The sequence below is a fragment of the Lepisosteus platostomus genome, chromosome 9 (assembly GCF_059453375.1).
Source record: "Lepisosteus platostomus isolate fLepPlt1 chromosome 9, fLepPlt1.hap1, whole genome shotgun sequence".
Classification (NCBI taxonomy): domain Eukaryota; kingdom Metazoa; phylum Chordata; class Actinopteri; order Semionotiformes; family Lepisosteidae; genus Lepisosteus; species Lepisosteus platostomus.
In genome coordinates, this window is record NC_142619.1 from 60,889,325 (window position 1) to 60,911,474 (window position 22,150).

A 22,150-nucleotide genomic window follows, 5' to 3' on the forward strand; every position below is an offset into this window, starting at 1 on the left:
TCTAGTAATATCCCCAAGTGTGTAGCTTGTATCTTTGGACAAAAGCATCAGCAATATAAATTAATAGCAGTAATGGGACCGAATTTCACTATTAACCTTGAAGTCGAAGCACATTGTAAAGACACTACAGCAAGGAACCACAGTCCATTGCTGACCTTTATGTCCAGGATTCCAAAGGAACAGCAGAGGATTCTCAATGAATTCCACCATAATAATCCAACAGGGAACACCCTTCCCCCTGTTCAGTAAGAATAAAGCTGTTACTAATGAGTCCCACTCCTTACTTGGAAAAGCAGCACAAGCAACTGCAGCTTCACCGCTGATAACACTGTAAACAGTGTGTAAAAACGGTTTTAAACTCAAGGAATAAGAACTGATTTACAGTGTACTACTGCATAGCTGCTTGCATCTTCTTACATACATGATGACTTTGTTACTAAAACCACAGCGAGAGAGTAGGTATTTCATCTGGTGTGAACGCAGTTCCTCTGTGCCACGCCTGCTTGTATGCGCACCCAGAGCTGCAGGTGATGGTGAGCAGGTGGCCAGTCTGCTCCCGGATACTCAGGCCAGGCCCTGGGCTGGAGACCCGATGGTGGCCCCTTTTTAAATATCAAACTTTTCTTCGCATATACAGTGTCCGTTTTCTTCATAATCTTCCCTGGTTACAACCATCTCGTCAAAGTCCGGATTCTCAGACAGCAGCTTGCCTCCTTCCCAGGAATAGCAGATGGGACTAAAAAAAAAAAAAAAAAAGCAAGCATATTACACGGTTTTCATCATACTTAATTCAAATTTGACAACCGTTCTATTAGCTGAGTAGAACAACAATATACAGTACGTGCAGCTGCAGCAGAGAACAATAAAACAGCACCTTGGCAAGCCACTTCAGCAGCTCCTCAATCCAGCATGGCCCGTCACCCACGCCGTCTCCTTACTCCTCGGCGCTACCAGTGATTTAACCAACTGCCAGCAGCTGCCTGACCGGTTTTTCTGTTGCACTCCATTATCTAGCGCGTTCATGCAAACGGCCACCACGAACTGGCACGGGCTGCTCGGGCGTGTTCGTCCCACCATCCTGTCCTCCCCGCTGGCTCCTGGTGGAGGTTGCGCAGGGCCGACCAGACCGTCTTTCCCCAGCACCAGCCTCCAGCTCCTCCTGGGGGGGGGGGGGTCCCCGGCTCTCCCGGGCCAACCGAGAGATACAGTCCCCCCGGAGTGTCCCGGGGTCTCTTCCCAGTGGGCTGGTCCCCCCTCCCCAGACGCCCGGACCACCTCTCGATCCCGAGGAGCTGGGACTCTGCTCCAGGGTCCTCCTGGACTGCTGGGCTGCTCCTCCCCGTCACGGAGAGTGAGCCCAGCAGGCCTCGGTCCCGCCGCTTGTACCCGCCCTCTCGTTCTTTCGGTCTCTGCCCAAAGCTCCCGACCACACATACGCCTCACATTAATGTTGGAATATTAATGCAGTTACTGATTTCAGCCAAGTTTCCTTTGTGCTCTCGGTGAAGCAGCAACAAAACGCTCTTTCTTACAGTCTGTCAAGCAATGCTCGGAAGCAGAGAACCCAGACCCTGTGAACTCAGACGTGCCGGTCACAAAGGCACAGGGTTCAGGCTCTCTCCAACAATTGAATGATCTGAAACAACTGCTGCTGTTAGTACAGTTAAAGAGTACTCTAAAGACATGTCAGTAAATTGAATACGTGCTGGATAAGGGCAGTGTGGGGGTGCAGTGTTCAGCACCGCTGCCTCACAGCGCTGGGGCCCTGGGTTCAGTTCCAGACCTGGGATACTCTCTGTCTGTGTGTTAATTGGCTTCTGGGGAAACTGGCCCTGCATGCGCGTGGGTGTGTAACTGCAATGGACTGGCTTCTTGTCCAGGGTGTATCCTGCCTGAAACCCGTTACTTGCTGGGATAGGCTCTGGCAACCCGACGCCCCTGAACTGGATGAACTGGTTTGAAAACCAACAGATGAGCTGAATCAACTAAACTGCCTCTCTAGGGGTTGAACGGATCCAGTACTTACTTCTGTGGCTGTACCACAGACACGTCAAAATCCGTGGGAGTGAGAGATCTCACGTCCTTGTAAACCCGGTCTCGAAATCCAGGGAAAATGGTGTTGCCTCCTGTCAGGACAATGTTCTTAAAGAAGTGGGGCTGCATTTCTTGAGACAGGAAAAAAAAACATTTAAATTGCACGTCATAAAGACAGAGTCTCCGATGACCAAAGTACACTTTCCACTTTCACTTTCAAAAGTAATTCATGTCACTGTCTGTGCTGTTTCGGTGCCCCCCAACTGCGTGTTCCTGTTACCTTCAGGCAGGTTTTGAACGGAGTAGACCAGGGCCTCCGGAATACCCATTTCCTGAATCCCAATATCCGAGGGGTGGAAGACCATCTCAGGAACAGCAAACCTCTCATTGGTCAGTCGGAGGATCTGCTCCCCAGTCTTGTACTTCCCACTGAAATTCATCTCTTCCCGGGGCTGAATTAGACAAAATGTTGGTCGGCTCAGCAATATTATTTAACAGTGAGTAGAAAGGTACACTTTGTTTCCAAGAAGGCACACATCGGTGGCAGAACACAATCTATGTCTTCAATTTTGTCTGCTATTTATTTTTATATTTGAAGACGAGATGCTTAACTGGCCAGGAATTGCTATCATATACAGTGAAAATGTCTTTACCTTGCAAAACCCCTTTTTGATGGTGCTGAAATCCGGGAGCACGTAGTCTCGCATCACAGTGTTTTCTTCTCCTTTTAACCTACAAGTAGCAACAACAAGTTTTGCTGCTGATTTGAAAGAAAACCAGAAGGCCCATCAATTGCCTTTGCACAAATAGTTGTGGGAGACTAGAACAAGTTACCCTGTCATGCTGTTTAAAGTAATGGGAATTCAAATGAAATATTCACTAGCAACCAAATAAGATAGACGAGCTGAATGGCCTTCTAGTGTTTATAGCCCATCTGATGTTGTTCTCCATGTTGGGCAGCCACTGAGCTTCAAAATCAACTAAAGATAGGCATGGGAAGAGAATTCATAATATGAGAACAGAGGCACTAAGACAGTTTCAAATGTTTACAACGTCGCCCTGTTGCAAAGGGAAATGAAAAAGAATAAATCAGAGAAACTCACTGAGCCACTTCCATGTCCTTGTAAAAGTCTTGGGACACGTAGCACACATCTTCTTTCACCTGATTGATAACATAGGTCTCGTCCATTACATGCAGCTGCCTGTGTCACAAAGAAAGCAAGGCAATAGGACCATTTTGGGGACTGTGGACTTAAACGAAGAAAAAGCAGATTATTCTGTGGAGAAAATCTAGAATTAAAGAAAATAATATATTGTGTTATCCAAATAGAAAATCTTACTTTTAAATTATTTAAATGTTTTTAGAAATACAATTAATAGCTGTTATTTTTTATCACCTACAAGTGAATAGACCTGACAATAATGCTCAACACTGTGTATTTATGAGAAACACTTCAGAACCAAGAGAGGTAAGAGCAGAGAGTAGAGTAGTTTATTGCCATATGTACACGTACATTGGAAGTCTTAATGGCGCTGATCTCCGTGACATACACAGTACAACAGACAACACCACACACTGTAGACAACAGGAACAGTAAATATGTTGTGGAAAAATAAATATGTAGTAGAGACACCAAAACAAAATGGTAGACCGTGTAAAAAGTGCGTAGTGCAGACGTGTGTTAAGGCCCTGCACTTAGCTGTTAAGGTTGTGCAGTGCCGTAGGGTAGAAGCTGTTCTTGAGTCTCGTGGTCTGTGCTTTAACAGTGCGCTACCGCTTGCCAGAGGGTAGGGGGGAGAACTCTTAAGGTAAGGCAATACCTTGAGAAGCAGCTTGAGAACATACAGTGAGAGCAGAGCAGTAATGTGCTTACAATACCTGTATGAAATGATCTCCTTTAGATGATTTGTCAGCAGCTTTCCACCGACATTTATTCTAAAACAAAAACCAAACAGCAAGGTTCAGTTACTAGACATCCGCCCACCCGCCAGCTGTGTCCTGGTGCATCTCCCCTGGGGCCAGGAGAGAGTGTGCAGCGCACATCTTCGATGGACTCGGTGCGAGTTCCACCAGCGAAAATCTGAGTGCTCTTTACGACATATACATTAATAAAAGCAAGTAAATGTGCAAAGTACCTCTCTACATTAAATATGAATTAACCAGCTTACGTAACTTTTGGGTTCTACAGTAACAAGGTATGACCAACACTCATCTTGTAGAGGAAGCTACTGAATGCATTTAGAATTGAGCTTTGCCCTGTAGAGATTATCCTACTGGGTTTTTCCAGTTTTCACTTCATTACAGGGCTAAATCAAAGACGGTTCATTCAATAATGAAAACACACAAGGGAAAGATCCGTTGTTGTAACACGCCATTTGCTTGGACCACTGTCATAGTGGCAATTGCAGTCTGTGCAAATGACAAGCCTTTAAACTGATTTACTGCTGAACAGGTACTGTATATCTCATCCACTAGAGGCCCTGTACCCTCTTCTATACACAGGATAGGATTAAGTTTTCAAATTTACCATTGCAAAAAAAATGGTAAAACTGTAATTTTCATTGGTCTGTCAGTGCAACTTTGAGCTTTCAGCTTTCAGGTATCTAAACCAGACCACTGACAATATTAGAACACTTCCAAATTAAAAAAATACTGCATGGAAGTTTTCTCCCTTCAGATCATTTCTCCTCTGAACCTGCAGAGAACCTCAGCTCAAGTTACACAAGTCGCAGTCGTGGCCTCTATCTTTCGGGAGAAGGAGGAAAAATCATCTTGATCCTGTTCTTCTTACGAATAAATTTGAAATCTCTGTAATAAACTTGTTTACCTGCATATTCCGTCTTTCATTTTCTTCCCCCGGCAGTAGGGCACAATGTGTGTGAAGGAGTAGCCACTGTCCACCACAATGCAGCACAGCTCCGAACTGTTCTCTTGGAAGTACTTGTGGGCACTCAGGGATCCAGCTTGACAGACAGAGAAAGTCAAAAAAGGTCAAAGAAATAAGCATATTGCAATGCCTCCCTAAAATAAAAATAAGGTAGTACAGACCTGAACAGCCAACATGCCCATGAATGACAAACAAAAGCTAACAACTTGAATTTAACACTCATTTCTAGATTTAGTCCAGCATCACATTCCTATTTACCACACAACACATCCTGACCAACCAGGATACCAATTCCTATATATGTCTTGGGAAAGACTGGATTAAAGTTACCCCCTGAGACTTTGAATACATTCTTGACATATAGGGGCTAACAACTCCAAAGCTAAGAGACACCAAAACTCACCGTTTATTCTGAGAGCAGCATGAAATTGATATTCTTCAAACAGTATTTCATTCATTGACTCCTGGATTGAAGTAAAATTAAAGTAGGGCTCTGTGATCACTATACTGGTATCAGCAAAATCCACCTAAAAAACAAATGAAATACATTTTACCAATAACTTCTCCTGCCTCTTTAATTCACACATGAAAAACAAAACTATCACTGTACACGTGAATCCACTATAGTCTTTCCTTAAAATGGTACATGCTACCATGTAACAAAAAAAATCATACGATTCTTACTTCTGATAATTTCTTATTTACAGATTTCAATTTTCAGAACATTTTTGTTCCAAACATGGGGCACAATGGGACACAATTCTTATTCAATTCCAACAACAGACTATGAACATTCAATTTTAATGATCGATTTTCCACTCGTCAAACATCATATATTGTGCATCAAAAATATTTAGAACTTAAAACTATAATGAATTCACAAAGTCATTATCAGGAAAAAAAAGTCATGTATTGTAACAGGCAGGTACAGCACCAGATGTGGCAGGGGTAAATTCATGAGGCAGATTAACACTAGTCAGGGTTGTTACTGATTAACTCCTATCAACAGGGCTGATCAATATGGGGTCTACTGTGAAATTCACGTGCTAGTAACGTGAGTGGATATCACTGGAAGCAACACAAGCTGTACATCTGTGACACATGCTTTGCACCAGGTAGCAGATGATGTCGCATCTGTAGGGCCTGGGCCGGCACATGCTTGTTCCCTGGTCTCGGAGCCCTGGATGCCACACATTGTCCCTGCTCAGCCTGCAGACGTTCCATCCAGCTCGTTTTTGGCGAGTAGGATATCCATGGCATAACCGCACCGTTTCCACCTTGCCTGAAAGCTGCTGTCCCAGCAGCGACATGAGCCCGTGCTGTCCTGCTGGGAAGCCGTCAGGTCAGGATGAGCCCTGCAGGAAGGGCAGTGACTGACATCACCGGACTTGATCAACGCAGTGCCGTGCAGTCAGGCTGCCATCAACGACTACACGCCCAGCTCTGTGGTGACTAGTAATGCCTGCCCTATGCATCACACTTGGACCTCCCCATCTACTGACCTGGTGCACGTGACAATCCCATACTGTTCCGCACCACTGATGTTCCGCATCCAAAAAAATTTGGATGACTCAAAACTTCCTTCATCTTAACTGTGACAAGACTGAAGTCATGCTTATTGGTACCCCCCATCAACTTCGTAAAGCCAGTCCTGTAACCCTGTCTGTAGATGGCTCTGTACTTGAGCTCCAATCAAAATTGAAAAACCTTGGGGTTATATTCGATTCTGGCTTAACATTCGACCCACATGTACAGCATACTGTCAAAACATCTTTTTTTCACCTTAGAAATATCGCAAGACTACGCCCTATGCTATCATTAACTGTGGCTGAAAAGCTAATCAACATATTTGTATTCTCTCGAATTGACTACTGCAATGCTCTGCTCCCTGGGGTATCTAAATCTACTCTGAACAAGCTGCAGTATGTCCAAAATTCAGCAGCCAGAATCCTGACCAGGTCTAGTGCAAGTGTTCACATTACTCCTATCCTGGAGTCCTTGCACTGGCTTCCGGTCAAATTCCGCGTAGACTTTAAAATCCTCATGCTCACCTACAAGGCTTTACATGGCCTGGCACCTCAATACCTGTCTGAACTTTTATCGCCCTACTCCCCACCTCGCAACCTCCGCTCTTCAAATTCTGCCCTCCTTACTGTCCCCCAAGCCCGTCTACACTGTATGGGCGACAGGGCCTTCTCCTGCTATGCCCCCAAGCTCTGGAACTCTTTGCCCAAGGATATTAGAGAGTCACCTTCTCTAAACTCCTTCAAATCCAGACTCAAAACCCTCCTTTTCAGAAAAGCCTTTACTTAACTGGTTCCATTCTTCACCCCTCTGCTCTTCTTAATACCATCTTCCACGGTCTCCTCTATTGTTATTGTTGTATTGTTGTAATCATAATTGTGTCCTGTCTTGTGAAATTTTCTTATTTATTGTTGTAGTCTTCTTATTTATTGTTATTGTCATCCTGTAAAGCGCTTTGAGAAGCCACCTTTAAAGGCGCTATACAAAATAAAGTTTATTATTATTATTATTATTATTACCACTGCGGGAGATGCGCTTGCCTCCAGGAGAGTGCTCTACTGTACACACAGCTTCAGTGCTGCCGAGTCCACCCGAATGTACTCCGTTCAGCCTCCAACATACCAGGTTTCTCTCTTGTTAAGAAGGAAATAGCCATTCCTTCCTGCCACTTGCTTTCTTGGCTTCCACCGAGCTCGACAGGGCATTACCTGACACGGCCAAGCCTGTCGCTGCTGAGGCGAGCTGACACCATTCGTGCAAACAGCCAAGATCAGTTGAATGCACGGGCCATGAGTGATCAAGAAATGAAAACGATGTCCCAACATTCAGAGTACACGTGCTTCGTTGTTCTAAAAACAAGCAGCTGGCCGGCGAATGGAACAGAATGAACACGCTGTCCTGAAGTCACTGGCCCCAAGCAGACAGCCGGAAAGACGGCTCTCGTTTACCTTGTACATCTCCTTTCCGAACAGGTGATCCCACACTTTCCTCTGGACATCCCAATTTACCAAGTAGCCCTGGAAAACAAAGTGACTTTCATTTTCAGAACAACCAAGAACACATTCAAAAGTAAATCATATATTACACAACCACTGTAAAATAATCTCATCAGTAGTCGCATTTAGTCGAGCGCTTGCAATCACATCTTTGCTCTTCCAACTTATATTAAACTTAAAGGTACAGTGTATACAAGGGACCTGCTGGGATGCTTTAGCTAAAAACTGGCAGAAACAATATTAAAAGCTTAAATAAAGGCTGAGGCGGAGCCCACCTTCTGGAAAGGCAGGATGTAGAAGAGTCCCGACGGATCTTTTATTTCGTCGATCTGGTTGGCGGTGAACGTCTTCAGCCTCGCAGTTTTGGAGCGGAACTGACAGTTGGGGATCACGCTGGGGGAAACACAACGAACAGGCAGGAGGTAAAAGCTTCAGACTCGCGAACCGAGAAGGGCCAACACTGACGGTTCAGCCCATAACAGATCTCACAGACTACCAAAAGGGCCCATCAGCACTGCCTCGAATGTGAGCAACAACAAAACGTGATAAATGCGAAACGCTGTCACTCACAAGATCACTCCCGCGTGTCCTGAAATTTAAAAGCACAACAACGGAACCTCGTTAAGGCTCAGTGAAATAAGCTTGTGTTCCCCACTCTGTGTAACTGTGGTCTTATCCTCTGCAGGGAAGCCGAATAACTGATGAACCTGACATGACTTCATTTTACTGTAACCAAGGAGAGCAGCATTTGTCGTTAACAAAACGCCCGAGCAGAAAGCCCACGATATATACAAGAACCCAAGCAAGGTGTCGTAAATTAAACCAACCTGACATTCTCATGGCTGTAACCAATTTTTGCGGTATAAGCCCCATTATCAAGTACCAAAGTCGTCATTATTACAATAGCTGCCCGACTCGAAAGCGTTGATTTTTGTCTGAGAAAGTGTCCTCACTACAGCGCCGCTCCGCAGATTCAATCAATCGCATTTCAGGCTGCTGTCCGCCCGATAAAGGGGCCGTGTTGGAAACAAGCGCTTCACTTTGGTTCCACCTCGGGCAAGTGTTTTTGAAAAACAGCCACAGATATTTCAGTGTCGATTTCAAACCTTTCAAACCAAAGTAAAATAAAATGCTTTTCGTTAGTTCAGAACTGTTATTTATATATTCTGAAGCAGTGCGAGTAGGGAGCTGCGTCAGCATGCGTAGGCTGCAAAGGAACAAGTAAAGGTTTGTTCCCTGCTGAAAAGAGAAGAAAAGAAACACAACGTTTCACACACCTGAAGAAGGCTCCACAGCCAAAACGTTGTGTTTCTTTTCTTATCTCTTCAGCATGGAATACACTTTTAGTTGTTCATTTATATATTCTTTTTTTTTTAACTGAATGAGGACAGAGTTCCATGCCTGCAGTACCTTCTTATGGCCGCTAGGTGCCACAGTTCAGCTCCCGTTTTAACTTCAATGAAGTCATAAGATAAGATTACTTTATTGGCTTGCTCTCCATGAGACACACAGACAGAGAGAAGCTTGGGGTCAGAGATTGTACGGCGCCCCTAGAGAAGTTGGGGTTAAGAGCAACTTAACCCCAACTATGGTATCATAGTTCCCTAACTATGATATCAGGCCACCACTTGTTAAGGCTGTTTTGCACAAAACTCTTACATTGGAGAAAAATAAGGTAAATAATAAGGGGAAATTTAACTAAAGTTGCATTACATGACATCTTCACAAGTCTAGACAAAGCACGAATCCAAAAGCAGCTAACAAAGACTTACAACAACTTATTTTGACACTTGCTGGAGCAGCCTGGGGAAAGACCGTTGCTCGGGGACACAGCAGTATGGCTCCAGTTAGGAGTTCTGAGCCCTAACCAGCATTCAACACCCCCACATGCTTGAGCTTTTCAAATATGCATCCATTCACATACAAAAGGAGGACTGTTTAACAAAAATAATCAAGCAAAGGATTCATCAAAGAAGATATTGTTGATCTGGAATCAGTCCAGAAAAAAAGCACTTAAATACATTCTGGGGCTTAAGGGAAGGTCCTTCACTGACAGCCCCTTTTCATCTTGAACAGAGAAGATTAAGAGACGAGCCGACACATGTATTTGAAGTCTGCAAAGGCACTGTCAAGGTCAACCCAGCAAGGGTCTTTGAAATAAAGAGTGAAACACGAACCAGAGGACACAAGAAGACACCACGTTGAAGTGCATTTAAACTGAGAACAGGAGGCTCTCTTTTGCACAAAGGGTTGTAGGGGTTTTGAACAAGGTACTCCTCTAAACTCTTCAATATGATACCCTGGCTTCTCTCAAGAAACAGCTGGATGGGTTCCTCAGATCAACTAGCTACTAACGACCAAACAGGCCAGATGGACCAGACAGCCCGGTTCCTTTCATTTTCAGGTAAAAATGTCAAGTGAAGTTGACAGGAACGAATTTTCCACTGGATGAAAATGAGATCTTTTAAAAAAAGAGGGGATTCAGAATTATCTGACAATCGACACAATTAAACAAAACGGTTGCTTGTGTTATCAACGGTACCGTAATACAACACTTAGTACTGCACACTTCAAAACAATGATAAAAAAAACAATTTCCTTGTTTTATCTTCTTTCCTCGGGCGATCGATTCAACCTGCGTCACATCCGTAAACAAAGAACACTGTGCTCGAGGCGGCAGGTACCATCTTTGGCTTTAGATGAGGGAGAGTCGCCTTATTATTGTCATGCAGATGTAGCACTGATTTTACTAACCGGTGCACGAAAGGAAACAAATGAGAAGACTGATCACTTATATCATTATGTGTTGTTTGATATGCCTGGCACGCCCACGAAATATGGACAGGTTGAAAGAATGAAACGCGCGGTGACCCCCTTCAGACAGCCACCGATGGGCCATCCCGAGTGTAACATAAATAGTAGCGTGTTGGCCAGCTGGGACATCAGGATCTTTAAACTGTGCAGAGCGCAGCGTCCGGACACTAAGTATCTCTTCCCGAGATAGACACCTTAATATAGCTCTCCTTTGATACCGAGTCTCCGTTAGCAGGAGGCTTCTTAAAGGTAATTTAGCGACGACTTTTAACAATAATCAAGATTTCAGTCACTAATCTGGCTCTTTCGCGGGTCGGTGCCCTGTGTTCTTCGGTGTTTTGGGGGGAAGTTAAGGTACCGTTGGCTTTAAGAAAGAAGAAAAACTTGTTTGGGGAAATCTGTGGGCGGGCGCTGGTGATGCTAACGGCGAGGTGCTGTCTTAGCAGGAATAACGCGTTGTTTACTCCCGAGACAGCGCAGCGGGCCTTGAGAGCTGCCAGCGGTCGGGAACATCTGTGCGGTGTTTTCGGGGGAAAAAAAACAACTTGTAATCTGAGGTTTGTCTTCTTGTGTTGACTAAGCAGGTTATGTAGAGTAATAATCTTCTGATTCTGATCCGTTTAGACGAAACAACAACGTGTTGCAAGCTCAGCCGCGAGAAACCTTGTGCAAGAGGGTTACTGGTTGCGAGGGATTAGAGCATTTCTAGTCGGTTAGCCCGTAGACCCGGCGCTTTCCGACGGTAACCGTGCCGCCCTGTGGCGAGGCGACTGGACCTCGCCGTCCCTGCCCGGCTCGGTCCTGCGGGTCCGTCCCAGTTCTTGTTTTGGTGCTGGGGGCTCTGATCACGTGGGCCGCAGGGTGACGTAGGCGGGGCGGCTCGAGGAGGGGGAGGAGGAGGAGGGGTATGGTTGCTAGGCTGCGCTCTGGCCTCCCCGCCGCGGGCCGCTCTGCGCGGCGGAGGGGCTGGTTTTCTCCGAACCCGCGCGGCGCTGTTCTCGAACCTTCCCCGTTCGCAGCCCGAGGACAAACAGGCTTCCTGCATCGCTCGCCCAGCCTGGGTGCGCTATATACAGCCTGGGTGCGCCCTGCCTACAGCCTGTACGCCCTATATACTGTACAGCCTGGGTGCGCTATATACAGCCTGGGTGCGCCCTGCCTACAGCCTGTACGCCCTATATACTGTACAGCCTGGGTGCGCTATATACAAGCGCGAGTCCCGCAGTATCCTGTGCGTCTGGAGCCTCAGGCGCAGATCGGATCGGATCCCACCCCGTGTTATGGCGCTGGGATCGAACTGCAGACCTGGCCGGCTTGCGCGCTGCTGTGTCTGAAGAGCTCACTCGCATGTAGCGAGACGCAGCGTCCTCAGTTGCCTGCGCGGTACCGCGAAGGAATCAATTAAAAAAACAAAATTGTGTGTGTGGGGGGGGGGATTTAGTAGCATCACTGAAACGTAGGGTATATCTTTCTTTAAAACGGAGACCTCTGGTTTGCGCCATGGTGTCCCACTCCAGCGCTGGCAGCACTTTGTGAAACTCGGGCAATACTTCATGCTGCGCATGAGGGTAATGGATATCTGTCGTGTCGCTAGTTTCGACCCGAAATCATTCCAAAAGCGGTAACTTTTTTCCGGGCTGCCTCGGTCAGGTCAGGGCGAAGGTCAGGGCGAAGCCACACGTCAGGACTTGTGCCTCGTCGTGCTGCCGGCGGCTCGCTAACGTGTTTCATGGCCTCCCGCCTTGACATCTCGTGTGGGAGACCCGGCCGGGCCGCAGCGCCGGTTTGTTTACAGAGTCCCGGCCGTTGCCATGGTCACCGAGCAGCTGTTCCAGCGGGGCCGCGTGACTCCCGGGGTCACGGGGTGACGAACGCCCCCCCACGCGCGTTCTGGCGGCGGCGGAAGTAAACATAAGCATCGTTTGCTCCGGTTTTTGTCGTATAGGCAGCCGCTGCTCATGTGCAGCGTTGTGGTCAGTGAACGGCGCTATAAGCGGCACAGTGGAGGCAGGTCCGGCAAAATAAACGAGCGGACTTGCTGATGGTCTTGAGCAGCGGCCTGCGCGACGGGATGAAACACACGGAGATGAAAGTGTCGGCTCTCCCGGCCATAGATTCCATAGATAAGGGAGCCTGAAAGTGGGGTTTGGGGTCGGTCGACAGGTGGGGGGAGAAACGCACGCACGCACGCACGCGTGGGTGTTGCGGTCGCGCTGAGGTTCACGGGCGGCGGCGCCTCTCTGGTCCCCCACGCAGGACGCGATGCCTCTCCAGGACGAGCGCCCCTCCGCCAGCTCGGACCCGGAGCCGGAGCAGGACGCGGGCCCCGCGGTGCGGCGCGACAGCACGGGCTCCTCCAGCGACGGCGAGAGCTCCCGGCGCAGCTTCAGCAGCGACGCCTCCAGCCGGTTCAGTTCCCCGGCCTGTGAGTCCCTCCGGAGGTCACGTACCCCTGCGTGCTCGCCGTGTCCTCCGCGCCGTCCTGGCCTCTTTAGTAGTAATAATAATTGCTTACACTTGTATAGCGCTTCTCTGCACACTCCACTCAAAGCGCTTTACAGGTAATGGGGATCCCTTCCACCTCCACCAGTGTGCAGCCCCACCTGGATGATGCGACAGCAGCCACAGTGCACCAGTACACTCCCCACAGACCAGCTCTCAGTGGGGAGGAGAGCAGAGTGCACCAGTACACTCACCACACACCAGCTCTCAGTGGGGAGGAGAGCAGAGTGATGGAGCCAGTTCATAGATGGGGATTATTAGGAGACCATGACTGTTAAAGGCCAGGGGGAAATTTGACCAGGACGCTGGGGTAACTCTTTTCTCTTTTCGAGAAACACTCTGGGATTTTTAATGACCACAGAGAGTCAGGACCTTGGTTTTGTCTCATCCGAAGGACAGCGCCTTTTTTTACAGTACAGTGTCCCCGTCACTATACTGGGGCATTAGGACCCACACGGACCTCAGGGTGAGCGCCCCCTACTGGCCCCACTAACACCTCTTCCAGCAGCAGCCTTAGTTTTTCCCCAGGAGTCTCCCAGCCAGGTACTGACCAGGTTCACACCTGCTGAGCTCCAGGGGGCTGCTAGGTGTGAGTGATACAGCTGCTGGCTGTACTGTAAACACAACTGTGGGTTGACGGACAAGAGTGAAGACCCTCGCTCATGTCTGAGTGGTACAGCTATTTTACAGTAGTGCTGGAACTCTGCAGTAAGTGGCCTCTCATGGGGATGTGTGTGTGTGTGTGTGTGTGTGTGTGTGTGTGTTTTTTTTATTTCTAGCAAGCCCCCCGAAACCCGGGACGTTCGACGAGCTGATGGTGTCTGCACGAGACCTGAGTAACCTGAGCCTGGCACACGAGATAATCGTGAACGGCGACTTCCACGTGAAACAGCCCGACCTACCTCAGGGCAGGTACGCCCCCACGGGGTGGTCGATGCGCCGTTTCGGAATCTGTTCGGTTTTGGGCGAAAGCCGAAACAAAAAGCGTTGTCGTGTTGTGGTGGACTTTTACAGTAGCACCTGCAGTATCCTGGATGCATGCTCAGTCACTGGTTGAGCTGTGGTACCTTGTTGGATGAGTTTCCAGTCCTGGTGTAAGAAGCTGTGTATAAAAATGGGTAGATGATCGATTTCAGAAACTGCTGAAATGCAGGCTGCGGTTGCACACAAGAAGTTTGAATCGGGGGCTCTGCTTCAGCTGGCAGGCCGTGGAAGAAACGGGGGACAACGCTGTGCTTTCACACTTTCTTTTTACTTTTCTCTCTGGTGCTAAACTCTGCTTGGGCCCCGTCGTCCTTTTTCGTGCATAGCGAATGCTTCTTCTGGGTTTTCCCCTCTCTAGCTTGGAAAGGAGGGTGAAAGAGATCGTCCACAAGGCCTTCTGGGATCGACTGGAGGCCGAGCTGAACGACGACCCTCCCGAGTACGAGTACGCCATCCGCCTGCTGGAGGAGATCAAAGAGGTGAGTCTCCCGTGGGCGCCTCTGTCCGCCGACCGCTTCCTCTTAACGACTGCCAGGCCTGACCGCTCGTGTGACGTTCTCGGCATATGAAAAGGCCGTGCCTTCAAATCGGTATCTGTGTGCTCTGTTTGGAAGCTTTGTTTTTTTTATTTCTGGAGACCCCGTCAAAGGCTTGTGAAGGAAAATGCATGTTGGCGCTTTTAAATCATTCGGGAACGTAGATGCAGAAGTAAGGGGGCCGGCTATTTATAGGCTGGTAAACGTTTTTAACTTTTGAGTTTGTAAACTGTGAGTGACCCTGCGCGGTTAAAGCTTGAAGAGCTGTGTGTATGAGGAGCACCGACAGTCCTAACCGAGAGCTGTGCATCTGCCGGCCGAAGTCGGGCCGTGCCCGTTTCTGTTTGCGCTGGGCGACGCGTTCGCGGCCTCGCTCTTGTGCGTGTAGCCGATCGTGACTGCGCGAGACCGGGCTGGGAGGTGCGCCGGCAGAGAAATACGGGCTTGGTCGGGGCCGTGTGTTCGCCTGGTGGGTCACAAGCAACCCAGCGGGCTAGCCGAGCTGCGGGGCGCCCCCCCCTCTAGTTTGTAACCCGCCCTGCGCTGCGATGCTGGGGTATCGGATCTGTTCCGCCACCCCGCCTCTTCCAGACCCTGCTGTCTTTCCTCAATCCCGGCGCCAACCGGCTCCGGAACCTGATCTGCGAGGTGCTGGACATGGACCTGATCCGGCAGCAGGTGGACAACGAGGCCCTGGACATCCGCGCGCTGGCCGACTACATCGTCTTCATCATGGGGAAGCTGTGCGCGCCCGTGCGGGACGAGGAGGTCCGGAAGCTGAAGGAGAATTCTGGGAGCGTCGTGTCCCTGTTCAGGTAGGTGGCAGAATCCTCGTGGGTGGGTGTGTGTGTGGGATGGGGGGCGTGGCAGTGCTTTGTTCCTGGTATGGCCTAGAGATCTTGTCAATTGACATGCATTGCGTCTAGTTTCAGTAAGCATCTCGCTGAGTCTTAATGCTGTCAACCGTATGGCGGTGTAGCTATTACTCCAAAGTAGCGCTTTGAATGTGAAATGCCTCCTTATCGAACAAGGGTGTTTGTGCTGGATGCTTCTTTGGTTTGTTTTTTTGTTTTTAACCCCCCCCAGGGAGATCTTCCGCGTCCTGGACCTTATGAAGATGGATATGGTTAATTACACCATCCAGAGCCTCCGGCCTCAGCTCCAGTACCACTCCATTGAGTACGAAAGAGCCAAGTTCCAGAGCATCGTGGAGAAGACTCCCAGTGAGTGGGTTTGTCTTGCGTCTTTGACGACATCGCCTCGTGGGTTTGTGAGTTAGGAATTGTGTACATGCGACACAAAATATTGCAGTTACCCTGCGAGAGGACGGCCACAGAAAATGCATAGAAGTCACGTGTGTAAAACTTATGCTCTTTCGTTTTTTGCCCTCTGCCCTTCGATCCTCTATTATCCAGCTGGGTTGATTGACATTGGATTTATTAATTATCCACCTGAGTGGTTTTTGCTGGTGCAGTTTTGAATGGAGCACCTTGTAAAGGGGCAGACGCAGAACCAGTTCAGTAAAGGCTCTTCTAAAGAACAAGTTCTTGAGTCTGGATTTGAAGGAGTTTAGAGAAGGCGACTCTCTGATATCCTTGGGCAGAGAGTTCCAGAGCTTGGGGGCATAACAGGAGAAGGCCCTGTCACCCACAGAGTGTAGACAGGCTTGGGGGACAGACAGGAGACCAGAATTAGAAGAGCGAAGGTTGCGAGGTGGGGAGTAGGGCGATAGTAACTCAGACAGGTACTGAGGTGCCAAGCCATGCAGAGCCTTATAGGTGAGCCTGAGGACAACAGTGTCCTGCTTTGCAGAATGGTACACCGCCACCTAGGGTGAAGCAGTGTGGTGGACACTGAGGTGGACACTGCACATTCAAGATAATGGAAAAAAAGTTGGGAGCTGTTTAAAAAGATCTCAAATCTGTACTGAGGCTGCATTTCACCACATTTTGTAGGTGGTGTTCCAGTTCAGATGGGGAAACACTTGCATGCGTTAATGTCAAGGTGATGGGGGGGAAAAAGCCTTTTTTTCCCAACTGGGTAAGACCAGTAGACTGCCATTTTCTGGCGGTAACCAGGGAAGTGCTTGGGAACTGTTCAAGTAGCATGTTTGCACACACTGGTCGATGACTAGCCCTGCTGCGCCTGCTAGAACAGGAGAGGATTATGTGTCTCTGCTGCAGACAGATGGAATGACAGTAGAAAAAGAGCTGTATTAAATGTGTAGACGAGTATTCATGAGTGTTCAGGCTGGGGAGAGTTAATGGAGCACCTGTCCCCTCTAACAGGTGATGTTGTTACCGTACACACACAAGATTAGCGGTTCCTTAGAAGCTTACAAAGAGATGGGGGGGGGGGGGGGGAAGTATTTAAATGTTTGGGACAGCAGAGGGCTAACAAGGTTTGCCCGTTTTTCATTGAAAACAATTGTTCTTATTTTCTGATGTTCGATGTATATAAAAATAGCTTCCTATCTGGCGTTGCTGTCTTGAGTGCTGTGTGCCAGGCAGTGCTGTGAATGAGACGGGCCACCATTCGGCTGTGCCCTGCTCCGACAGATTCAGAACATCGTGGAGATTCCCTTCTTTTGAAGGGCTTTATTCTCTGAAATATTTCAAAATCTCAGTCTCGCGCCCAAACTTTCTTGGGCTCATTAAAGTCCTCCTCAGGGGGTCCTCCTGAGGGCCTCGCCCATTAAAAGCGCTCGCCTGCGCCCAGGTGGAGGTGGAGCTCTGTCATCCAGGTGACGCGGGTTCGAGTCTGGGTCGTGTCGCTGCCTGCCAGCGGACTGGGGTTCCCCAAGCGACAGTGGACAGTCAGCTGGGTGTCACAGACCTGGTTGGCGTTCTATCAGAAAGTATAAGAGGCTGTTCCAGCCCTGAACAAGCATATTCAACATTCTTCCAGTTTCCAGTGGCAGGAGGTGTGGAAACGAAGTAACGTGAAACTGCACTGCTGCCCTTGCGAGTCATGCGGTGTGTGTGTGTGGGTGTGCATTCAGGTGCGCTGGACCACACGACTGAATGGATAAAGGAGACGATAGAGGAGTTGATGTCTGCCAAGCCCGTCGCCACCCAGGAGTCCGGACCTCCGAAAGCCACCAGCGCCATCCCCAGCCCGATTGTGGTACTGAACACGGGTTACGTGAAGCTGCTGAGCTGGGACTACCGGAAGAGAGCGCTGCCGGAGGTGAATGTCCGTCTCTTGCTGAGCACTGCCGAGAGGGGTGGCGTCGCGCCGCAGAGAGGTGCGCTGAGGGGCCGCTGTCTAATGGAAATCTGGGGACTTAACCATCCGCATAATTCTCACTCGCCGCGTTCTGGTCACGAGTAATTTAAAGTGCGAGCCACGCTGGCATTTGCGTCGTGCTCTTCATCGCCAAGGGCCTCGCGCTGAGCTCCTGGCTCAGGGCTGCAGCAGAGCAAGGGGAGGAGGAGGAGTGAGAAACCGCTTCACGGTTCGCTCACACCAGACCCTGCAGGCTCTCGCGTTCAAGTTCAGTACCTGCCATCAAAACCAGCTGCATGGAATCTGGTTAGGGGAGAGCACTCGGTTACAAAAGCAATACAAATATACAACATTGAGCCAATAATGAACTGCACCCCCCTCACCAAAACATCTTCACATACTGTACTACTCTTAACACACGCCAGCAATTCTGTAACAGCCAGAATAGATCAGATAAGAATGAGCCGTGCAAACTTGTCCGGATCAGAGGAAGAAGGGGTGGGTTCAGAGCAGATTCCTGACCCCCCCAGCGCTCTGCGTTTCCCCCAGACCCTGATGACCGATGAGGTCCGTCTGCGGGAGCTGCAGCAGAGGCTGGGCCTGCTCAAGGCTGTGGCTTGTGTCCTGCTCGTTGTCTACAATACCGTCGGCGGGTCCGTCTCGGGGCTGCCTGCGCTGGCAGACCGGCTGAAGAGGATCGCCAGCATTCTCCTGGAGGGCGTGCACAGCCCGTAAGTTACACAGGCGTTCCCCCTGCCGAAGGGACGCAGCCTTGTTATTTCGGCCAGCTCAAATTAAGCTCCTATCGGAATCAAATAATCAAGCTTTATTAAATTTTAAATAGCAATATCTGCCTCCTTGAAAACTTACAGCTTTGGATGAGCAACAAACGAGTTCTTGTTTTGGCTATACTGTTGTTGAGGTAATGTACTGTTGTATGTTTTCTTATTCTCCTTGCATATATATTCACCTTTACATACATTTGCGTACGTCGTCCCTGTTCTGTGGTATCATTTTATAGAAACCTTATCTTTCTGGGTTGTTGCTTTGTTGGCGTTTCTGATCTAAAGTTGTTCCTGTTTGAAAAGCTGGTTGTGTGTGCTTTTTCTTTCAGGTCCTTTAACATGACGGAGGCTCTTGAGAATGTCAGTACTCAGATTTGTTCAGAGCTGAACAAGTCTCTGTCTGAGCGTGGCTATCCTGCCCTGCCTGCTGAGGTCCAGCTCTCACTGAAGGGACAGATCTGCAGCATTACTGAGGAGAACAACCCCATCAGCAGCCTGATAGGTACTGTAAAACTTCTCCATCTGCTAAGGTTCTCTTTACAATGCACTGCCTGGTCTGCAGAGTGAAGTGGGGAACCTGTATTTTTTTAAAATTACAATTGCAATGCATTAGGGAAGATAAATGTGGGGCATTGCGTTCTCGCTGGCTCCAATCAATAACGGTTAAACACAGAAGCGATCAGTATGGCCTGGTGCTGGTGGATCTGCGCAGGCCGTGACTAGCTTTTCCGCAACAAGACCAGATTCAGAAACTTCTGGTTTGAGTATAAATGCTTCACAGTCTCCTTCTTGTTCTTGTTTATAACACCGTCTCGGTCTTGCTTGGCGTTTCACTAGAAGTAATGGCAGGTATGAGGAGCTGAGCACGAGCAGGGCTGGGCCCTGGATTTGCCCGAGCGGCTCGGCCGCTCTTCTGCACACGGACCACGGGTGTCTCCTTGACCTTCCTGGGCTGTATCTGGGGCCCCGTCGCTCCAGAGCAGGAGCAGCAGGCGGAAAGCAGCATGACGTAGCCCAGTTAGGGGCCCAGTAAAGGTTTATTCCCGGCTGGAAAGAAGAGGGGAGCGATGCGTCGGCTCTGGAGCCTTCTTTAGGTGCGTGAAGAAGGCTCCACAGCTGACGCATTGTTTCCCTCCTCTTTTCAGCAGGAATAAACCCTTACCCGTTCCTTTGCAGCCTACGCCTGCTGAGGCAGCTCCCTACGCGAACTTCTGTGTCCCAGTCGGGCTGCTCTTCAGTGGGAAATTATTTAATCCTTAAGGCCCTTTGAAGTATATTTTGATTTCATCTAAAGTTTGTTTTTTGCGATGAAGTCTTTACTGGTGGGGGGGGGAGGGATTAAACCTCCCGGGCAGAGGTGACTCTTCCATGGTGCCGGTATGGGATCCGCAGTGACTCTGTGAAATTCCTTCTCTTTTATATCCGAGTAAATCCGTGTCCTCTCCCCATTCCATGATTCCAGATGAGAGGGTCCAGCTTTACTTCGGACGCTTCCTTTGCACTCCCAACTCCCACCCCGCCCCCCCCACCGTTCCCGGAGGCCTCTCCTTCGTTCAGCCGGAGCTGGCGGAGCTGGGAGCCCACTTCGCCAGGGTGGTGCGCTTCAACATGCAGGTGTACAGCCCCTTCTACACCGGCATCATGCGGAAGCTGCTGTTCAGCGCCGCGCCAGGGCCCGCGGCTGCCGGAGCAGCCCAGGCCCCTGTAGCCACTGGCTGAGCGGCGCGGGACCATGCCTTACGGGCGCGGTGGACACGTCCCACGGCCTTGCATGCGTTTGTATTTAACTGTTGCCCAGTTACGAGAGAGATTCTATTTTTAGACCTGGAATATCATATTTTGTGTTGTCCCAACCATTATCCCCCTGCTTCACAGTCGAGCCCTGAACTGCATCCTGAATCCCGAACATCTGGTCCCTACATTAGCCTTCTCGTTTGATGCTAAGATGTAGTATACGTCTGTGTGCGTTGACCGTTGCGTCTAGGATCTGTTAAAGTAGCCCGTGCAGTAGCTGTAGTCACGACGTCTGCTGGCGTCACGTTGGATGTGCTGCACCTGTACAAAGTCCTGTGTGGTGTTGGTTACATTTCAGTTGTGGTTAGCGTGAAGCCTGGGGAAACGTGTTGCGTTTTGCAATGCAGGCACGAGTGGTTGGTGTGCTAAAAAAGATGTCATTAATGACCAGTCCTGCCAGTTATGTTCTTTTGGGAGAACGTTATTTAAATATTTATGTACACGGATCGGAAAATAAATAGGGTACATTCTCGTTGCAAAACGGAATTGCCATTTATATATTTTTAAAATAAAGGGAAATTGTATATACCATTTTACAGAAATATTAAGAATATTCTAATTTGACCTGATGGAAGTCCTTAATGCTTTATCCAACTTGCATACTAAAGTGAACAAATGTATAGCACAAAGACTGAAGAGAAAATTAAATGCCAATTTTCGTACCAGCAAAAGGCTTCATGTTTTTGATTGAAGATACCAGATTTGGTCAGAATGATGCAATCAAATAAGTTTTTACAATGCAAGATGTTCTTTTAAAAAAATGTATTTTCATATTTATGATGCTTTTGTAGGAGATCTAGTCATGGAAAGACATTGCATAATCTTTTCTGTATCTGAAACTTTGACGCTTGAAAATGCATGTTGAGAGAAGTGGTTTGAAGTTGGTGTAATGTAGTGCTGAGGACTTTTGTGAGGGATTGAACTTGAGTTGTTGTGAAGGTCTATCATGCTGGAAGATGAGTGGGTAGTGTTACATTTCCCTATTCTTTGTCTGAAATGAAAATGCTACATTTTTATAAGCAAAAAGTATTTTCATGTGCATTTCTGTGCCATCATTATCTACAATAAGGAAGTAGCATTCAAATTGTATTTTTTACAATTACACTTTATTCAAATGGGGGTGTTTGGGCATTAAATATTCTTCTGTGCTTCTGGTTTCGATTCGCTGTATACAGCTTACATGAAAAATTAGTAATGTATAGTTCTTCAAGACTTTTCTTCTTCTTGGTGTTTTGTCGTCTGGTCTAGAACGGCCGAGAGGTCATTTTTGCCTGTCGGTGATTATCCTGATAACGCCAGTAACTGTTTCAGATGCATGAGTTTTCCATTCAGTGCCTCTTGAGGCATTTGCTCTGAACAAGTGTAGGGAGCGCTGAAAGACTCAATACAAATTCAGCTGTACACACCGAGTCGGTGGGGTTTACAAAGTCATTTTGTTAAAGACAATGGTTCTTGATTTTATTTTATTTTGATGTACTACTCGATGTAAAGCAGCTATGGAGCCCAGTCCCAGGAATTCCTTGGAACGAACTTGATTGAAGTCCATTAAAGTTTTAAAAAATGTG

General features: G+C 48.3%; 2 protein-coding genes across 3 annotated transcripts; one reads left to right on the top strand and one right to left on the bottom strand.

The window, feature by feature from the left end:
- Nucleotides 1-64: 64 nt before the first annotated feature.
- actr6 (actin related protein 6) lies at nucleotides 65-9,170 on the bottom strand. Its single transcript, XM_088646004.1, has 11 exons — nucleotides 8,770-9,170; nucleotides 8,218-8,335; nucleotides 7,895-7,963; nucleotides 5,326-5,449; nucleotides 4,863-4,998; nucleotides 3,914-3,970; nucleotides 3,138-3,236; nucleotides 2,688-2,766; nucleotides 2,315-2,486; nucleotides 2,027-2,165; nucleotides 65-736 (listed from the first exon to the last, which is right to left on the bottom strand). The coding sequence occupies exons 1-11, from the start codon at nucleotides 8,835-8,837 to the stop codon at nucleotides 607-609; spliced, it is 1,191 nt and encodes a 396-aa protein (XP_088502130.1). The 5' UTR covers nucleotides 8,838-9,170; the 3' UTR covers nucleotides 65-606.
- Nucleotides 9,171-10,844: 1,674 nt separating this feature from the next.
- Nucleotides 10,845-22,150, top strand: tcp11l2 (t-complex 11, testis-specific-like 2). Of its 2 annotated transcripts, none has more exons than XM_088645996.1 (10): nucleotides 10,845-11,005; nucleotides 13,013-13,181; nucleotides 14,038-14,170; nucleotides 14,601-14,721; nucleotides 15,370-15,593; nucleotides 15,865-16,001; nucleotides 17,780-17,967; nucleotides 18,556-18,737; nucleotides 19,121-19,293; nucleotides 20,254-22,150. In XM_088645996.1, the coding sequence occupies exons 2-10, from the start codon at nucleotides 13,019-13,021 to the stop codon at nucleotides 20,508-20,510; spliced, it is 1,578 nt and encodes a 525-aa protein (XP_088502122.1). In that variant the 5' UTR covers nucleotides 10,845-11,005; nucleotides 13,013-13,018; the 3' UTR covers nucleotides 20,511-22,150. The 2 variants fall into 2 exon arrangements, with proteins under 2 accessions (XP_088502122.1, XP_088502123.1); XM_088645997.1 differs by lacking the exon at nucleotides 10,845-11,005 and adding an exon at nucleotides 11,081-11,313.